Consider the following 21,171-nt stretch of genomic DNA (forward strand, 5'->3'; position numbering starts at 1 on the left):
AAACTGCAATAACCCTCAAACTCATACTTCTCTTTTAAGGCCAAATTCTGTATAAGACCAGATTGTTGAAAGGCTAGAATGTAAGGCATAGAATAATCTCTGGGGTTGAATTGCCTTTTTTCACACCATGCAAAGAAGGATTGCATTTATGATAAGAGGTATTTATGGAAGTGACTTTTATTGCTTTCAACAAGGTAGGAAAAACAGACTCAGACTATCGCTTAAGACCTGGGCTTCAACAGCCATGCCTTAAAACAAGAGACTGAGAAGCAGGATGGAATAGAGGGCTCGAAGAATGAAGATCTGGCCTGTTAGGGAGAGGCCAAGAGTCATCTGCTAGAAGTCCGAGTACGTCTGTGTACTAGGTTCTTCTGGGCCAGTTTAGTGCAATGAAAGTCAGTTTTCTTCTCTTGCTCTATCTTTTTGAGCAACATCGAAACAGGCTACTAGAATCCGAATGGAGAATCTCATTGTGGTTCAAAGTAATTTTCCTGTTTTCCTGTTCTGTAAGGAAAACCTTTGCTTGGGATATGTCCAGGATTAGACCCAAGTATTCCAGGTGAAGAGAAGGTTGGAGAGCAGATTTTTGGAAACTGATCAACCAACCGAAGGCCTGAAGCATCAGACTTGTTCTACATGCATTTTCAGACAGCTTGAAAAAGAGAGGAGTCCTACAGGAGAAGGTCATCTAAATAACCTGTGACCCAGACAACCTCTGAGAAGTGCAAGAAGAAGTGATTAAACTGAAAGCAGAGGATAGGCTGCCACTGCAAAGAACAAAGTGCTGATGAGTTGGATAAATGGGAATATATGTAGAGAGGCATCTTGGATATCTACAGATGCTAGGTATTCTCCTGGTCTCAGAGGGGCGATAGCCGACCTTACAGTTTCCATGTGAAATTTGGGAGTCTGAAGGTATTTATTGAGAGATTTTAAAGCAGAACTATCCACTCTCTATCATCATTAACTATTCGTAATCCTTGTGCTGCTAGCATTATTAAATAGATAGGAAGGTATATTATATTTACTTGGAACAAAGATTCCAGCGCTCAATATATAAACACACATTAAGTGATCTGAAAAAAGTCTAAAAAAAACAAAAAACAAAAAAAACTAACAAAAACAAAACAAACAAAAAAACAACACTTAGAGTCCAAAGTGAATCTTGTACAAAGTTATAAAATAACATTCACGGTGGTCCCCTCACCAATGTGCTCATAACACCCAGTGCAGCCTCCACAGTATCCAAATGTAGTTGCTGTCTATAATATAGAACAGCAACTCTCACATATTACAGGGTATAAGCCATAACATCAAAGCCGCTTTTCCAAAAAGACCAGAAGACTGTCTCATTAATGATCTTTAAATATGCTCCGATATGTATGTTGTGTTCCAGAAGACTCTCTCTAGTAATTTTAGAAATGCTCTAATGCCTAGCACATCCCATCCAAGAAACGGATCACCAATAACAAAGAAAAAAACCTCATGGTGCAGTATTTATGGATGACCAGACATATAAAAAAACATTAAAAACAAAGGAAACTAGTTGCACTTACACATATAGCCCCTACTCCACAATAAAAATGGTGGAAGGACCTTAGGCATCAAACAATAAGCATAAGTGGTTTAAGACACTTACATAATAGGCCGCCAGTCTGAACCAGAATGGCGGCAGGACATCAGGTGGTGAATCAAAGTAAACTTCTACAGTTTCGTGCACCCATTCTGAAAATCTGACTGTCTTTGGGCAGTTTTCAGTTGATTTGAGAGAAGAAATTAGTGAGGGGGTACAGTTTTGATTTCTATTGTGTACCATGTTGAAATCACTGATTGAATACTAAGGTCTGGAACATCTGTGACCCAAAGAGAGGCAAACATTAACAGACAGACATTCACCCCTCCTAGGAGTGAGGGTGTCCCTTCTTTGGGAAGAGAGCTTTGAAGAAGACTTGCTGGGCTTAGTGGATAAAGTCTTGCACCGAAAGGAAAAACTGAACGTAGGCTTTGAAGCTGAAGCCTGGGTAGACCGGTTAGGTGCTCTGCATTTTGAGGAGTTAGAGGTTCCTTAGGGGGGGGATTTGGAATATTTTATGCAAAGTAAAATCTTCCCTCTTGTGACATTTTTGATGTATTGGTTAAAGTGGATGTAAAACCCAGTGAAGTGAATAGCCTCAGGCGATACACCAAGATGAAACAAATCTCCCTATATAGGTTTTATTTGTATATCTGCCATCTTAGGCTTTATATACCATTTAGAAGGTTCACATCGTGTTCAATTTTTTTCCGTTTCAGCTGTGGGAGTGGAGTCTTGGCATACATTGTATGGCAGCTGATAGGAGGAAAGGCACACACTACCACGCCACTAGGCAGAAGAAAGAAGGAATGTGCAGAACTGTGCTGTGAATAGATGAGCTCTCTACTAATCTATTTATAACACCCACCCCAATACAAATTTCCAGCTGCTTTCATCTCCGGTCTCTGAGAACTTGCCAGAAGTTAACATGCTGATAACAGAAGAACGAAGCAGTGAACAGAGCAGCATAAAGACAGGGGACTCATGGATTTGGAGAGAGAGATAAGTAAACAGATATATGTGCCCAGCTCAAATTTCATGAATCAGGTTTACATCCACTTTAGACGGCTTCTCCAAAAAACATTTTTAAAAAGGAAACATCTGTCACTTTTTGCAGGCAGCTTCCGCTGTCTAGGATTTGATTCACAAGATTCTGTGCATTTGCATGGAGGCATGAAGACATTCACACAAAAGAGTGGAAGATAATTGCTGTAATTACTTCATTAAAAGCACTTCCCTGAAATAGAGGATCCTTTTGGTTCTTCATTGCCCTAATTCAGTTGGCTGCAGTTTGATATACAGTAGCAAGAGTTGGTTGTAAGGCAGGGCTTACCAGAGTAAAGAGAGTGAACTCTTTTTCCACTGGATAATGTTCAACAAAGATTTCTGGAGGACTGAAAATCTTTTCTGGAGTGATCCAGTCATCATAGATTGCCATTCATTGCCATTTTATTCTATTATGCAATTTGTTCATGAACAGGGAATGTCTTAATGTGATTACAAAGGTTTTTTTTTTTTTTTTAAATAACAAACATGCCATACTTACCTGCTCTGTGCAATGGTATTGTACAGAATGGCTCTTATCCTCCTCCCTTCGGGTGCCCCACAGGCGGTCTAGGTGACTTCTCTTCTTGGTGTGCTACCATAGAGCGCCGCTTCCTGTGACACAGACAGCACAGCTTGTTCCTGCCCCTAGCTCCCTGATCACAGGATTTGTTTGACAGCAGCAGGAGCCAATGGCTCCTGCTGTTGCCTTTGCACCCAGGCGAAGCACTAGATCAATATAGAGAAGTATATAGCAAGGCAAGGGTGATACACTTACTGAGACATGGTTTTACTTTAATTCAAGGAATGCATTGAGCAAAAATGTCTTGCCTTTAGAGCCACTTTAAGTTTGAGACAGACAGGAATAATTTTGCACACAGCGGAAGTGAAATTATCCACTTTAGCAAGCATGTTGTGTGAAGCCTTTGCTTCAGGTATAGAAGAGTATCCAGAAGCCTCCTCTAATACTACATCTATATTCTCTTTATTCTCTTCTGTGTCTGCCTCTTCTAGGATAGGCATATAGGGAGCTGACACAGGTAGAGATGGAGGAGCTGGAGAAAAGTAGTGGTGTTTTTGTAGGACAAAGATGCCTGTTTTAAGACCTTACGTTATTATAGGAATTGTGACAGATGCAAAAAATTATACTGTCAGGTTGACTGCTTGCCTGAGATAGAGCTAGAATCAGATGCAGAGACCAGTTTTAAAATTATCATCATTCTGAGATTAAGGCCCCTTTCACACAGGGCAGATGCTGATTGGATCAGCAGGGGTTCTGTCTGCTGATCAGAGCACAGTGGGCGGATGACAGGTTTGTGTAAGATCAGTTTATACAGAGAGGACATGGACTGAGCCCACTCTGTTGTATGGGTGGTGGGGTGTAAGCGAACTCCACTGTCCATTTACACCCTACTGCCCTTCGATCCAATCCGCATAGATAAAAGGGGACAAATTCCCCTTTTTTATTTAGCGAACTGGATCAGGTTGGAGGTAGGTGGGTGTAAAACAGACACAAATCCCTTTACACCCATTGGTCCATAGGGCTGAATGAAGGGTCTGGTCAGATCCGCCTGTAAAACCCGTTTTACAACAGCAAAACATCTGAGGACTCATTAGGTGGGGTAGGTTTATATGGAAGGCTCCATGGTGGCCTGTCCTCGAAAGCTTTTCCAGTCCCCAATCACCTGAAGGTAAGTGCCTATAATCCGAAGTCTATGAATATTTTGCCTGTGTTATGTACTGTACGATAAAGATAGACAGGTTGTACTGCGTAGTGGAAAACAGCTAGGTCCAAAGTAAGTCAAGATCTTGTGTACTAATAAAAAAGGAGAAAAATATATACCGCGCTGTGTGCAATAGATTAGAAGAATAGCTGTCAACACAGCTGTGGACTAAAAGCAATGTGTGTGGATGTAAAAATGACTGATGATCTTTTAACATGTGAGTGTAATTTTTATGATTATATTAAATACTATTCTTAAACGGGATTACGCTATGCAAGTTTTTCTCAATTTATCCCACATAGCATGTGGACACCGGGCCTCTGGCCCGAATAGAGAAAAAGATATATACTTTTTATAATCCATTTGATGTCTAAGAACGTTTGAGTCAAGTTATCGATTTGATCTAGGACCAGCTGTACCTATCAAGCTTGCTGACCATTAAGCCTTTGAAGACTCAGGTGTTATATGCCTCGCTAAGTCATCGTCATCTAGTAAGCCTCCTCTTATCGGTGGCAGTGCCTTTAACCATTCCGTTTCCTTTTGGAGTGACACCCATTGGTTGGATTTACCTGTTTGAATTTTTTTGGATAATACCTTCAATTCTTGGACTTTGCATTTTAAGTACTTTATGTAATTTTAGGCATGTTATTTTTTATATAGTCCAGCTGATAAGGGTGGGGGCATTGCAGTTCTAGATAGGTGCGATTATATGAAGGAGATGCATCATATTGTAGATGATGGTGACACTTACACAGTGTTAAATAGAGACCCAGTGGTGAAATATAAAAAAATTGGAAAAGATTGTAGATGTAGGGTTTCATGAAGATATCCTTAATGAAAAAGATTGTTTTTGGTACCTTAGCTCCCCGTACACCAGTCATCTATTATCTCCCGAAATTGAACAAAAATCCAGTTTGCCCCCCGGGACGCCCAATAGTCAGTGGCATTGACTCAGTGACGTCCCGGGTGGGCAAATACATTGACCATTTTCTACAACCCCTGGTTCCATCTTATGTTAAGTACACTAAACAGATCATCACAATATTATCTGGAATTACACCTAGGAAGGGACTGTGGCTTGTAACTGCGGATGTTACTTCCCTGTATACTATTATTCCTCAAAATTTGGGTTTGGAGGCAGTTAGACTTTTCCTGGAGAGAGGATCACACCTAGCCCAGATCCAAATTGAATTTATTTTGGAACTTTTGGAGTTTGCCGCTGGGCATAACTATTTTTGGTTTGACCATCAATTCTATCATTAGGACAGGGGTGTGGCCATGGGAGCGAAGTACGCCCCCAGTTTAGCCAAGCTGTTCATGGCCAAATGGGAGGACAACGTCGTTTATACCCCCAGGAGGCCGGAAGTGACCCTATGGGCTATATATATCGTCAATGTCTTCCTCTGATGGGATGGCACCGAGTCAGATTTGCATGCCTTTATGGCACTACTCTTTGGGAGATTCATTGAGAAGGGTTATGATGTGAAGGTACTTTCTGAAGCAGTGAGTACCGCACGGAATAAGGATAGAACACTTCTTTTGGCAGATAGGGGCCCCACCAGTGAGAGTAACCAAGTGAGTTTACCTTTTATTACCACCTTCTCTGTACAGCACCGCAGTGTCAAGAGCCTGATTAGAAAACACTGGAATTTATTAACCAGTGATCAGGTTCTGGGTGCGGTGTTGGCGGAAAACCCAAGGGTCGTATTTAGGGGAGCTCCCTCGCTGTGGAGCAGGATTGCCCCCAGCGTACAAGATCCACCTAAAGGGAACAGAAGTTTTTTCCCAAATTTGACCGGCTATTATAGGTGCAAGAACTGCCAAGTATGTACTCTGAATGCCAATAAGGGATCAAGGATTTGTAGTTTTTCCTCTACCAGCACCCAGAGGACATATGAGGTTGAACCTTTTATCACCTGTTCCTCTGAGGAGGTGGTCTATTTTATACAGTGCCCCTGTGGCCTACAATACGTGGGGAGGACCAAAAGGGCACTTAAGATTAGACTGAACGAGCACATTGGGAACATTAGATGGAGTTTAGATAAACACCCAGTATCTAGACACTATGATCTGGTACACAATAGGGACCCTTCTAACACACTCTATATGGGTATAGATAAATACAAACCACATTGGAGACAGCTAATGGATTACCTGTGGGGGTGTTGACCTCTACCTTAGGGGAAATAGTACAATAGGAGAGGCCAACTTTTTAATTTATAATACTATTTTGAAAATGTTAAATTTTGGTACAGAGTGTTGATGGAAGCATTACATCTTTTCGTCCCTATGCCATTTAATTTTAGACATTTATGGATTGGTATCAAATTTGATATTCTCTGGACATGGTCACATTATGTATAATTTTATGATAATTTTTTTTATTATATTTGTAATGTGTTTTATAAAGTGGATTTTCCCACATGCGCGTCAGGGGCTGTCTCCACTATCAATTTCCACCCCATTTCCAGTTGACGAATTATGTTTGCTCCCGGTTATAGCCCGTATGGGAGTTGAGATCGTGTGGATGGTGGGAGCGGCCACGACGCTCATGGTGGTCATGTGTTATATACTAACTATATGTGGCGTAATATACAGAGGTGTGTATTTACACTTAGGTTTTCTTCTTTTATGCCATTTATGGCTTGCAGGTGCTTTTTGGTGACCATGAGGATGGATCTCGCTAGAACGAGATTCCCCCTGTCACCAGCCATTCCGTGGATGTGTCCATATCGAGGCCTGGTTGAACGGTGAAGTACAATCCGGTCTGTGCTATTCATGGTAGATCTTGCAAGAGGGAGATCCCGGAAACAACTCCCGCTCTTTGGTTAAATCCATAAGGAGGCTTGGGGCATAGACGAATCGACGTGTGGCTAGGGGGATACGGGAGATCTCGCGAGAGCGAGGTCCCGTTGTTTACTTCCACCACACGAATTTAGAATGAGGCTTGGTCTAACTGAAAGATGAGGCTTGGTTGTGAGATGAGAATATTAATAGGAGTTGATGCAGCGTGCCGCCTGTGCCCCGAGACAACATAAATTATTACGAAACGCGTAGGGCGGAGCGTCGCGCTGACGTCACCTCGTGGTTCTGTCTATACGATTTGGGGAGGACGGGTTTGTAATGGTATGCGACCGGCCGGCGCTACCCACTTAAGGCCCGATATTTCTGTATGTTTGTAAGTGCAATTTTTATTTACTTTTATTCTGCATTAAAATTGGGATTTTACGCTATTGGAGCCATTCTCTCTTTTATGGTGGGATGCCTACTAATGAAACACGGTTAATGGGAGAGTCCTTCAGAAGCCTGTTATAGTGGATGTGTGCACAGGAGGCCATCAATAGTATTGGAGCAATGTGAAGTTTGGAGTAGCTTCTACTGTTCTTAAATGCCATTTGTGACCCTTTGAGGTCTGAATTGTCTGGTAAGGAGCCAATTCTTATTTAGGTGGTGGTGAAGTTTGCACGGCTCACAACATTAGAGGAATTGTTTGACAAACTTTTTCATCCTTTGATTCATAAAGCACACTTCTGTCACGTTGTGTATTGTCATTTGGACTATATACCAATGGACATTTTATTTTATTTCTATTTTTGATGTTAATTATATATTAATCATCTTTTTTCCTTCACAGTTTCCATTTTGTTTTTTATTTCTGGTGGTTATGTATTAATTACATTTTTGGAAATTTATTAATTTGGACACCATTGATTAAGGTACATTAGCTTCATTTAGAAAAGCTGTGACTGCTTACTGCAGTCTATTTAGGATAATATATCAATCAGCTTTGGGATATTAATCAACCATTTGCCACTATTGATTTAGGTCCACTGGTTTTACCTAGCTTAAGTTGTGATTACTTATTGTAGTTCACTCAGGATAATTTAGAGTGAATAGGGGTATGGTGGTTTTAGAGGGCATCTATTATTCACTTATTTGACACTTTTAAGATTAGTGCGGTTCTTCATTTTTAGATGTTATTTCAACTTAAGGATTGATATTTTTACTTCCTATTGTGTTGTTTATATAGCACTTTTTACTTATGTTATTAATTTGATTATCTTCATTGGTAATCCATTTACAATTGGTAGATCAATAGCGCTACACCTTTTTACATCCAAGACTTTGTGTACTCACAAAGCCAAGCAGTTGGAGCTGATGGGGACACAGGTAGCTGAAGTAGACCAATTGTAGGAGGGCAGCAGGACAAAATCGGGGAATCTATGAGGTACTTCAGAAGTAGGAGCAACCGTGGGATGGTGCCTGTTTCAGCTTGAATAGCAGGAGAAAAAGTGTGGAGCACACGTGGCGAACACTACACATAGGGTAAGTGCTCAGGACTCTCAGCCTTAACTGTCATCGTAGTAAGGTGGCGGTGGCAGGAATTTTAGATTTTTTCAACAGAGCTGAAGAAAAGGAGTCCAATCTCCTAGGGACACAAAAAAAAAGAGGTGACAATCAGTTACAAGCTATACTGGGGGCTGGTTCAACAATGCTGCCAGTGTCTCAACCTTCTGTAAGTGGCAGTAGAACCCTCAATTTATTTTCCCATGCTTAATGGACGATACAGAAAAAAAAACATGCAATGCATGCCTATTAGCTGGTGTTTTATCCGTATATAGTCCTTACAAGTACAGAAAATGGGTTCCTCTGCCAGAAGCACAGAACAGACCAAACAGTCTTTTAAAAAAAAAAAAAAAGAAGAAACTGTGACAGGTACTTGAATTAACTCTCCCCGTGAACAAACCAGGAGTAGTGAAACCTGTCAAGCAATATTGGTTTTGGGTTGGAGATATCACTGATTAAAAGCACTGCAAGAAGAGCTAATTGGAGAGTGGCTGATATTTTTTTCTTATTTTCAATGAACAGTGGAGAAGACGGACTGATGGGTGGGATCCAGGTTGTCCATGGGCAGGAAAGGCCTGTTTTGAGAGGAGTTTTGGGTGTGTGTTAGTTACTGTCAGGAGTATGGTAACTTTCTGCTGAACAGCCTAGCCTGCATATACAGTACATGTTCATAAAAATATAAAGAAACATGAAATAAAAAAGCAATTCATATACTGAATATTACAAGTTATACAGTTGTCAGAATACAATATTTTTCTCTCTCTAATATATACAAATACACCAAAGCATACATCTTACCATTACTTCGAGCATCTGAGCTGGAATTTGGGTGGTAACATGTTGCTCCACTGGTACCAGTATCAGATGGGCTGCCAATTTCATCTACAGGATATATTTAATAAAAGAAAGAGAGAATATTTACGTTATAAATATTATACTCATAATCGGAATAATATAGAGAAAACACATAACTTTTAAGTAAAGGGATGACGTATGTACCGTTAAATGTTACCTTGTAGTAGGCTGGATTCATAGTGTTGCACTCTGCATAACTGTAAACCCATGGAAAATGACCACACTTTAAAATGCACTGTTACAAAAAACAGTACATGCACCTTTTCGATTTGTTAAGCAGCCCATTCAAATGTTTTAAATGAATATGCTGTCTTAATTCAACAACATAAATCCTGCATTTCTCTATTTATGCTCAGATTACTGTTAAAAATAAGTGTGAAATGCAAGACTCCGGTGGGTGTAACAAGTTGCCCACTTGCCGCCTTCTGACTGTATCCTTACTGTGGACACGTGCGGGGTGTAACAAGATGGCGGCGACAGAACGTCACTTCCGTTTCAAAGTCTGACGGGTCGCCAAATATGATGAAACACCGACTATGTATCACTTGTGGCAGCTCTCGGAGCTCATGTGGGTGGATCTAAGGTTTACTGTGGGTGTTTCTGGGCCTTCATGTGGGTGGTTAAAGGAAAGGAATGGAATTGTGTTATCCCTGTCCATACCCCATTCCTCTCTGCAGTGAATAGGGAAGAAGTAGGAAGTGGAAGTTTAGTCATAAAATGAATGTGATTCTAAAGTCAATTTTCCTGACAGACTCCGTGGCAGCCTACGTGTGTGGGGTTAACCCTGCCTCCTCTGCAACACTATAGGACCCCATACCCATAAATGTGAACTTGCCGCTAGGGACTGCGTTCCTTTTTTGTCCTCCCCTAATGGACCTACATTTAGTTTGTTCCTGAATGGCGTCCAGTCTGATTTTTTTTCCCAGATTACGGCAGATCTGTGCGGTGCAGGCCCAGAGCCCAGCCATTGGTGGGCGAGTGGCTGTCTTCAGACGCCAGATGCCCCAGTGGTGGAGGGGAGGCTGCCTCTATATGCCTGGAATGGGCGTCTGTCAGGTTCGGCTGGCAAGGTCTGCGGTTCCTTTTTCCTGCCTTCTTCTCCAGGGCAGCTGTTTATGTTTGTGTTTTGTCCCAAGCCTTTTTTTTATCGCCAAAATATATTTATATATATATATATATATATATATATATAGTAAAGTTTGGGGATACTAGCTCCGCGGGACCAAGTGCATAAACTGGCGGTATAAAGTGAAACCAAAATATTTTATTTATAATTAAATCAAAAATAAGGCTTTTCTTCAGCATACAAAAAACGTAAATTAAAGTCCGCTTATCTTCAGTACAAATAATAAGAAAATAAAGCACCTACAGTTCTGTAGTCAGGTCTTCACCCAGAAGTTTTTAGAGTCCTTACAGAGATCTTTTGCAACCTCCAAAGCAGAAAAACAGCAATACACCCAGACAGCTCCTCAGACAGGTGTTCATCTCCTTCTCCTCCTCACCACCACCTCTCTACTACTTCCTGTCTTATGGGTTGTCTTCCTGGAGGCCTGTGGTCAGGGAGGGAGGCTCTTCCCCTCCCAAATGTCACTTCAGAATCTCCCAAATTCCGGGTCTCAACTAGGTCTCTTAATATAGAGAGGACCGCGAGTCAGTCTTCTCCTAAAACGATCCCCGAAATTTGTCACCCATTTTTGGGTGACCCCCTGAGGCCTACCAGAATTCCCTTAAAGGGACCACAACCCGAATATAGGTGCTACATAGCACCCGTCCAGGACCCAACCTTGGCATCCTGTACATATCTCCCCCCTCTGACTCAACGCGGAGGTGTTGGAGGCACCATTTGACACCATACAGTGGACCAGGGAGAGTCTTCCGGATCTGTGCTCTACCACAAAATTTAACTCCTGGAGAGACAGGAACCACCTCGTTACCCTGGCATTAGTGTGTTTATTTTGCTTCATCCAGGTCAGTGGGGCGTGGTCAGATACCAGGCGAAACCTTCTGCCTAGGAGGAAATACCGCAAGGAGTCCAAGGCCCACTTAATGGCAAGACACTCCCGCTCCACCACTGCATAGTTTTTCTCCGCTGCCATCAGCTTTCTACTTAGAAAAACTACGTGGTGCTCTTCCCCGTTGATTACCTGTGACAGGACTGCTCCTAACCCTTCATTTGAAGCATCTGTCTGTACTACAAAATCCTTAGTAAAGTCCGGAGCAACAAGCACCGGATCCTGGCACAATGCCGTCTTAAGCTTCTGAAAAGCTTTTTCGGCATCATCATTCCATTTTACCATCACCGACTTTCTGCCTTTGGTCAGGTCAGTCAAGGGTGCAGCAATGGTGGCAAAGTTGGGGATAAACCTCCGTTAGCAGCCAACTATGCCCAAAAACGCTCTGACCTGCTTCTTGGTTAGGGGACGGGGCCAGTCCTGTATGGCTTTCACTTTACTCATTTGGGGCTTTACCAGCCATCTACGCACGATGTACCCTAGGTACTTGGCTTCCTCCACCCCAACTGCACATTTTTCTGGATTGATGGCGAATCCTGCTCTTCTCAGGGAATCTATGACTGCCTGAACTCGGGGAAGATGGGACTCCCAATCAGGGCTGAAGATGACTATGTCATCCAAATAAACCGAAGCGTACCGATGATGTGGATGCAAAGTTTTGTCCATGGCCCTTTGGAACGTAGCGGGGGCGGAGTGTAGACCAAATGGCATTCTTTTGTACTGGAAGTGGCCTTCCGGGGTAGAGAAGGCCGTTTTCTCCCTAGCTTCCTTGGTCAGTACCCTTTCGTGAGGTCCAGCGTGGTAATATACCTGGCAGGCCCCAACCTCTCAATTAGCTCATCTACCCGTGGCATGGGATAAGCACCAAACTTCAAGATTTCATTCAGTTTTCTAAAATCATTGCAGAAGCGAAGAGTGCCGTTGGGTTTGGGTAACAATACGATTCGACTCGACCACTCGCTCTGCGATTCTTCGATGACATCAAGCTCAAGCATCCTTTTGACCTCTTCAGACACTGCCACTCTATGAGCTTCTGGGATACGGTAAAGCTTTAACCAAACTTTTACTTTGGGTTCAGTTACAATGCCATGCTCGATGACATTGGCGAGTCCCGGCAACCCTGAAAACATGTCCCTATTTCTTTGAAGAAACTCCTTTGCTTGCTGGGTTTGGGGCCTAGTTAAGGTAGCAGCCACCTGCACCAGGTCGATCCCTGCATGGTCTCCTGACTGTACCGCTACCACCGCGGATACTTGGTCTCTGTCTGTCCAGGGTTTCAACAAATTCACGTGGTAGATCTGTTATGGTTTTCTTTTCCCTGGCTGGTGTACCTTGTAGTTTACCTCCCCCACTTTTTCCCTTTTTATCTCAAATGGACCTTGCCACTTGGCCAAGAACTTGCTCTCCACTGTGGGTATTAGGACAGCCACCTGGTCTCCTACTTGAAACTGTCTGACTTTCGCAGACCGGTTATACACCGTTCTTTGGGCTTCCTGAGCCCTCTGCATGTGCTCCCTCACCAGCGGCATCACCTTAGCCACCCTCTCTCGCATTTGAGAGATATGCTCTACTATGGTTTTGTGTGGTGAGGACTCACTTTCCCACGTTTCCTTTACCAGATCCAGCAACCCCTGGGGCCGTCGCCCATACACTAGCTCAAACGGTGAGAAACCCGTGGACGCTTGTGGAACCTCCCGGATGGCAAACAAAAGGGCAGGGAGTAACATATCCCAATCCTTCCCGTCTTTCTGGATGACTCTTTTAGCATGGTCTTTAGAGTTTTATTAAACCTCTCAACTAGGCCATCGGTCTGCGGGTGATAGATGGACGTCCGCAACTGCTTAATTTTAAACAGTTTGCACAAGTCCTCCATCACCTTTGACATAAAAGGGGTGCCCTGGTCCGTTAGTATCTCTTTGGGAAAACCAGTTCGTGAAAACATTTGAAATAGTTCCCGGGCAATGGCTTTAGAGGAAGTTTTCCTCAAAGGAACTGCTTCTGGGTACCTGGTTGCATAGTCTAGAATGACTAATATATACTGGTGTCCGCTCAAATGGAACCTCAATAATTGGCAAGGGTACCAGAGGGCTTCTATAGTGGGGCACTGGGGCAGTTAACTGGCAAACGGGACAAGATGCACAATATCGCTTAACCTCAACCTGCACCCCCTGGCCAGTAAAACCGGTCGGTTATCCTGGCCTCTGTTTTCTCTGCCCCCAAGTGTCCTCCCAGTGCATCATTGTGGGCTAGATCAAGTAGCATCCGCCTATACGGTTGGGGAACCAGCAACGCTCTATAATTTCCCCACGGCTTTCAGCCACTCGATAAAGCAAGTCCCCCTTCAACGCAAAGTGCGGAAACCTCTGGTCTGCCCCTGGCATTTGTGAGACCCCATCCACAACAGAAACCTGCTCTCGGGCATTGACCAAGGTAGGATCCCGCAACTGGGAGGTGCCAAGCGCACCCCTGGGTACATCAAGGTCTGGGTGCACTGGCCCTGAGGATGTTTCCCCTTCACTTTCCTCAACCGGGAACTGCAATCTGAAACAGGCACATCCTTCAACTTAATATTCTCTACAGTATCATTATCAGTAATTGGTATCTCCGTATCAGTGGGGTGTGTTGTGGGGGTTTCAGGCCCAGGTCCCTCAGACTCCGTCTCTTCCAGGCCCAGCGTCCCCAGTTCTCCTGGCTGTCTTGGCAGCCCCATCTGTACCTGGCTCCACAGTTCGAAAAATAGTCCTGCCCCACTATAATGTCATGTATTAGGCTTCTCACTACCCCGACCTCTTAGGTCACTAAGTTATGGCCATAGGACACAGTCACTGAAACCAAGGGGTACTCCTTGGTGTCCCCATGGATGCACGCTACCCGTAGGGTTTTCCTTACAGGGCCAAGTCTCCCAATCACCCTGGCATGTACCAGTGTTACCATGCTACCAGAGTCCAGTAGCGCCCTGGCAGGAAGGTGGTTCACCCACACTTCACACTGGAACTGTCCTGCAATTGGATCCAGGTGAGTGGTGCAGACTCTTTGCACGTACAAGGAGCTTCTCCGACCACTCCCACAGTCCATAGGCTCCTCCTGAAGTGGGCATTGCGCCCGGGTATGTCCCCAGGACCGACATCGCCAACATTGTAGGTCTCCTGTTCTTGGGACAGGAAACACCCTTTGAGGTTCTGTAGCAGACGATGCGGTTTTGCGGACCCCAATGTCTGGCAGGGCTTCTCTCCTAGGCGCTATGGCTGGTCTGGTTGCCCTTGGTGTGGGTTCCCTACGCTTGGCAGGCCCAAGTAGGTCCTCCACCAGGGTGTACCTTTCAACCAACTCCACCAGCTGGTCAGCGGTTGCAGGGTCTCCATGGCTTACTCAGCGCTGTAGGTCATCTGGCAAGGACCGCAGGTACCAGTCCATCACTATTCGTTCCACCATCTGTGGGCCTGACAGTTTTTCTGGCTACAGACATTTTTTAACCAGCTGAACACGTTCATGCATTTGTGACCTGGGTGGTCTGTCAGGTTTGTACCGCCAGCGATGCACCCTCTGAGCCCGGACGGCTGTGGTCACTAGGCGGGCCAGGATCTCTGCCTTCAGATGCTCATAATCGCTGACATGTTCCGTTGGGAGGTCAAAATAGGCCTTTTGCGGGTCACCGGTGAGGAAAGGCGAGATAATGCCGGCTCATTGGTCATGGGGCCACCCCTCTCTCTCTGCTATCCTCTCAAAGGTGGTGAGAAAGGCCTCTACATCGTCGCTAGGTGTTAGTTTTTGTAAAAAATGGCTGGCCCTCACAGACATCTGGTTGCCAGCGGCGACAGCCGCTTGTTCACGTCCCTGAGCCAGCCGCTGTACTGCTTCCTGCAAGGCAGCCACCTGTGCTTGAGTGGACTCCTGCTGAGTAGTAAACTGGGCGGCTAGCAGCCGTGTGCTCTCCTGTTGTGCAGCTATGGCCTGTGCCAGGGCCTGCTGTTGCTGAGCCATCGCTTCCTCATGGCGACAGTTTGCGTCTGCTGAAGTTTGCTGCTGGGTCACGGTGGCTTGTACCAAAGCCCTGATGACCTCTTCCATGTCTTTGCCTGCTGCTTGCAGCGTCTGAGCCGACTTCACCCAAGACATGCAATTTGTACACAGTCTCTTTTAAATGTCAGTTTTTAAACATTTTTTTGCGGCTGCAAATGCACTTTTGCCAGCATCCAAGACACCAGTTGTAAAGTTTAAGGATACTAGCTTCGCGGGACCAAGTGCATAAACCGGTATAAGGTGAAATCCTACGATGCTTCTCCCAGATCTTCAGACAGCGAGTTAGAAGGAGATGGAGTTTGCGGGGGGGTTTCGACTTTGCTCTTGTTTCACCACTAGTCAAAGAGGCCCTGAAGTGGGAAGATCCTTCTACTCTACTGGCTAAACAAAGGAAGTTCTTCTTTCCGCTCCTTTCAGAATTGAAGGATGTCATTGAGGAGGAATGGAGCAAAGTACACAAGAAAGCTTCTATGTCACGCAGAACCTCCAGATTATATCCCTTCAAGGAGAGGAAGTGAAGTATCTGGAAAATGCTCCCCTCATAGATGGAGCACTAATGCGCCTAGGAGGATGCAGTGTCCTTTAAAGACGATTTTGAGAGAAGGATATACCAAGACCTCAGGGGAATCTACAGGCTAGCCAGTATGGCTTGCAAACCCACCGTGGCCCTAGCGGCTATGCCCAAGGCTATGAAATCCTGGACAGAGAATGTGGACTCAGTGCTCAGAGAGGTTTCAGAAGAGTTAGCCACAGGCTCGGCAGTCCAGGAACTGAAGCTGGCAGCGGCCTTCCTGAGGGAGGCTTCTATTGACCTTATCCATCTGCTGGCCCGGACTATGATGTCCTCAGTCAAGGCTAAGTGGGCCCTGTGGTTATGGCCTTGGGCCACCGATCCGGTGTCTAAACAAGCCTGGTGTAGGATTCCCTTTGAAAGGTGCCTCGCCATTTGGTAACAGGCTGAACAGCGCTATAGCCTGGGCCACTGGTGGGAAATCTAGCTTCCTGCCCCAGGATAGGGGTCTGTTCGGTCAGAAGAAACCTCAATTCAGAAGATGTAGTACTAAGCGTTCAAGGGAAGCATGCTCTTACAGGCCTGGACGGGACTTCAGAAGGAATTGGAACAGAGGGCAAGCTCCTTTTCAGAAATCTGCTAAGTGCCAGGCGCCCAGTGGGCATGAGCTGGCTAAGTCATTTTGAGATTGGGCCCACCCAGGAGGGTCGGGTGGGGGCTCGTTTGCTTCTTTTCCGGCACGTCTGGGTGGCCTAAATCTCGCATTACTAGACCATCAAGATAGTATCCGCAGTATAAGCAGGTGCTACTTTCCTATGTGGATTCGCTGAAAACACAGAGCGGTCTTGCTGGTCCCAAAGGGCAAAAAGCTCCAGGGGGTGTACTCCCCTCTCTTCTTCGTTCAGAAGAAAAATAGTTCATGGTGTCCAGTGATACCTCAACAGATTCATAAAGTACTAAAAGCTCAATATGGAAAACCCTGTCTACCATCCAACAAGCCGTGCAGCCAGGTGATAGGCTGATCTCAATCGACCTAAAAGATGCTTACTTCCACGTGCCTGTGACAGAGGAATTCCGCAAATACCTTAGTTTTCGGTCAAGAACATCTGCAGTTTTTCTGCTTCCCTTTCGGGCTAACAACCTCACCCCAAGTCTTTTCAAAGGTTCTCCTGGCTATGGCTAGAGGGATATGCTTGTACTATTACATCGATGATCTTCTGCTAGTGTCCCAGAACAAGGACCAATTGTTGATCCACAAGGAGCAGGTTATCTCCACACTGATCGACTTCGGGTGGCTCCTAAACCTGAACAAAAGCTATCTAGTACCAGTCCAGCGCCTGATCTACTTGGGTGCCCAGTTCGACAAAGTGGGAGGCACCATCTCTCTTCATGTGGAAAAAATTCCAGTTATCCAAGAGAGAATCTCTCGGGCCTTGAACTCCTCACACCTGAGGGCCACACAGTGCCTAAGGATAATTGTCACAACGGTCTCCGCAACCCCCATGGTCAAGTGGTCTCTGTGGAGGTTACGCCCTTTTCGGCAGTGGTGTTCGAGGGACATGAATCAGTCCATTCGTGTAACAGCAGCAATGAGGAACAGCCTCTTCTTGTGGCTCCAGAAACAAAAATTTGTTCACCTGCCACTCAATTGCTCCTGTCTCATGGGTCATCGTCACGACCAACAACAGCTGTGCCGGGTGGGGAGCCCTCTGCAGGTCAGAACTTGCACAAGGCAAGTGGGATGCTCGTCTTCCCAATCCGGGCTCAAACGTCATATGAGGCTCCACCCAACGCTTCGTCATTAGGATGCGTCATGACGCAGGACACGAGTGGACTACAACTCAGCGGTTATCTTGTCAATCTTAAGCACTGGTCGCTTCCCATTTCACGCCATTTGCTTCATAAGATGTGAGTGCAACTTTTATCTACAATAAAATGTTTAATTTACCTTAACCACTTAAGCCCCAGACCAATTTGCAGCCAGAGGACCAGGCGCCTTTTTGCGATTCGGCACTACGTCACTTTAACTGACAATTGTGTGGTCTTGCGACGTGGCTCCCAAACAAAATTGGCATCCTTTTTTTCCCACAAATAGAGCTTTCTTTTGGTGGTATTTGATCACCGCTGCAGTTTTTATTTTTTGCGCTATAAACAAAAATAGAGCGACAATTTTTCCCTCAGTTTAGGCCGATACGTATTCTTCTACATATTTTTGGTAAAAAAAACAAAAAAAACCCGCAATTAGCGATTATTGATTGGTTTGCGGAAAAGTTATAGCGTTTACAAAATAGGGGATAGTTTTATAGCATTTTTATTAATATATATTTTTTTACTAGTAATGGCAGCAATCAGTGATTTTTATTGTGACTGCTACATTATGGCGGACACATCGGACATTTTTGGTACCATTGTCATTTATACAGCAATCAGTGCTATTTAAATGACACTGGCAGTGAAGGAGTTAACCACTAGGGGGCGGGGAGGGGTTAAGTGTGACGTGTGTGTGTTTTTACTGTTGGGGGGCGTAGCTTGTCATGTGACGTCACTGATAGTCTTTCCCTATAACAGGGAACAGACGATCAGTGACAGCCACACTAGGAAGCATGAGGAGAGGTTTGTTTACACATACCTCTCCTTGTTCTTCAGCTCTGTGACCCGATCGCGGGACTCCAGCAGCGATCAGGTAAGCGGGTCCCGTGGCCACGGAGTTCAGTACCGGGTCCACGAGCGTGCCGGTGGCGGCGCTAGCACGACCCACGGCTGGGCACTTAAAGAGCCACGTACAGGTACGTGATTGTGCCCAGCTGTGCCATTCTGCCGATGTAAATATGCAGGAGGGGGTCCTTAAGCGGTTAAGATGCATTGCGCAATGATCGATCTTTTTTTTTTACATTTACTTCCATGAATACTGAGCCATGTTTAGCGGTTTCTGAACTTGCCCTAAAGCTGTGAGGAGGCTTTGTATCATCACGCTGGCCAGGAGGGATTGCTCTTTGAGTTGCAGTTACTATATGTGCATTACACATGCACTGACGGTAAGAGTCAGTATAATTGGGTGAAGGTGATGGGACTTCTATTACCTTTTCTTTTTTCCTGACATGGTGGATGGTGATCTGCTCCTGATTGGTGGAATCTTTTCCGATTTTGGACTATTCTCATATATTGTATATTTTATACAATTGTATTTTTATTTCTAAGCGCCACATTTCTTCTATTTCACATTTTATTTATTGTATCCAGCAATATTGTGTGAGCAACTTGTCTAATATAATACATTTTTTGTTTGTAATTGAGCGCAACAAATTCGCTGTATATACTAAATGCATGGCAACCCACACAGAAAACTTTGCTGTCCAGAATCAGCACAGCTAGATTTCCCAGAACCCTGTGTATATGGAGAGCTTTCCTTTTTTGAATAATGCTGTGATCTGTGAGGAGGGACTTCTGCGGTTTGGACTCTTCTTGTAGATGTGACTGGGCTGGATTGAATGCCAAGTAAGATGAATTCAATCGCAGGCACAGCTACTACAGTGATTTCTGTTAGCTTCAGGGTCCTGTGCTACGTGGCAGCCCTGCTGCTTAGTGAACACAGAAGGTCACTTGCTCGGCACAGGCACAGTTGGAGAACACTTTGCATTCTAAATTGATGCAAAGTGTTCTCTGACTGGACACAGTGGATAGTGTGATGTCCTTACCATGCTTTTTCCAATAAGGCACTTTTTCTGCACCTGTACACAAAATAGGCATGTTTCCCATAAAGATAAATAAACTTTAAGAACACAGGTATATACTATTAGGAGGAAATTGTCCTTGTGTGTCACTAGGTGTACTTTTTACATATAAAAAAACAGATTACAGAAAGGGTAGTGATAATTGGCAGAGGACATCCATATTTGTCAGCTAGTAACGTACATTCAAACATGCCTGCGAGCCACAAGATAAAAAAAAAAAAAGCAGCTAAGCAACTAAAATTGCTGCAGCAAACTCAACATTCCTGGTTCCAATCTCAGGGGCAGGTGATCGGCAGGAATTTTAACCATAGAGAGCTCAAAGGTACACATCAAGAGCCAAATGTTCAGGTTCTTCACTTTAAAAAAAAAAAAAAAAAATTAAAAACATTTCTAAGCTGAAACATTTGCAACACAAGTGTTTTTACCAACAAATAGGATATTTGTACTCAACGTAAAATCCTTTTCTCTGAAGTTCATTGACGGACACAGCTCCATTAATCTTGACCATAGGGTTATTCCGCCACCTTCAGGAGAGGACTAGGCAGAACATGTAATACATGTGAAAAACAACAGAACTGTACAGTTCCGCCCAGGGGGGTGGTAATAACCCCTCAGCCTGCTTCCTGCAGTTCAGTACGTCAACAAGCAGTATAACGTAAACTAATAGGAGGGGAGGGTGCTGTGTCCGTCAATGAACTTCAGCGAAAAGGATTTTATGGTGAGCAAAAAAAATCCTATTTTCTTTTTCGTTCATTGACGGACACAGCTCCATTAATCTTGACCATAGGGACGTGCCCAAGCAGTGTCATAACGAGGGATGGGAACAGCAAACATAACTTCACTCATAACCAGCGGTGCTCCCCAATGGAGGAGTCACCATCTGAACCAGCCGCATTAAACTTGCGGCCAACATATGCATCAGACGCACAGACAAACATAACTTTCTCTAACAAGAAGAAAGCGTGTAAATTGCAACATTACACGGCTGCCTGCAAAACTTTGTGGCTAAAAACAGGCATCAGGAGATGCGCTTACATCAACTTTGTAGAACTTCGTGAAGGTCTGAACGGACGACCAAGTCACTGCCTTACACACATGGGAGAATGACGCTTGATGTCGGAAAGCCCAAGAGGTCCCAATTGCCCTGGTGGAATGGGCCATGACAGGGAAAGGGGGCACCTGCCCCTTCAAGGCATAAGCCTGGACCACAATCTGTCTAATCCACCTGGAAATGGTGGAGGACGAGACCGCCAGCCCTTTTTTTGGACCAGCTACCGAAACAAACAGAGTCTGACTTCCAGAAGGAAGCCGTGGCAGACAGATATACCCTTAGAGCTAGGACCACGTCCAGGGA

General features: G+C 44.6%; 1 protein-coding gene across 1 annotated transcript in view; it reads right to left on the bottom strand.

Annotated features, from left to right (window-relative positions):
* RUNDC1 (RUN domain containing 1) overlaps nt 1–21,171 on the bottom strand; it is a 228,425-nt gene that overhangs the window by 63,261 nt on the left and 143,993 nt on the right. Inside the window, exon 4 of the mRNA XM_077459427.1 lies at nt 9,487–9,570. Within this exon, the coding sequence (XP_077315553.1) occupies nt 9,487–9,570 (84 nt within the window). The remainder of the gene's footprint in view (nt 1–9,486; nt 9,571–21,171) is intronic.

This window comes from Lithobates pipiens, unplaced genomic scaffold (genome assembly GCF_037356315.1).
Source record: "Lithobates pipiens isolate NorthernLeopardFrog02 unplaced genomic scaffold, aLitPip1_a1.2 Scaffold_28, whole genome shotgun sequence".
Taxonomy (NCBI): Eukaryota; Metazoa; Chordata; class Amphibia; order Anura; family Ranidae; genus Lithobates; species Lithobates pipiens.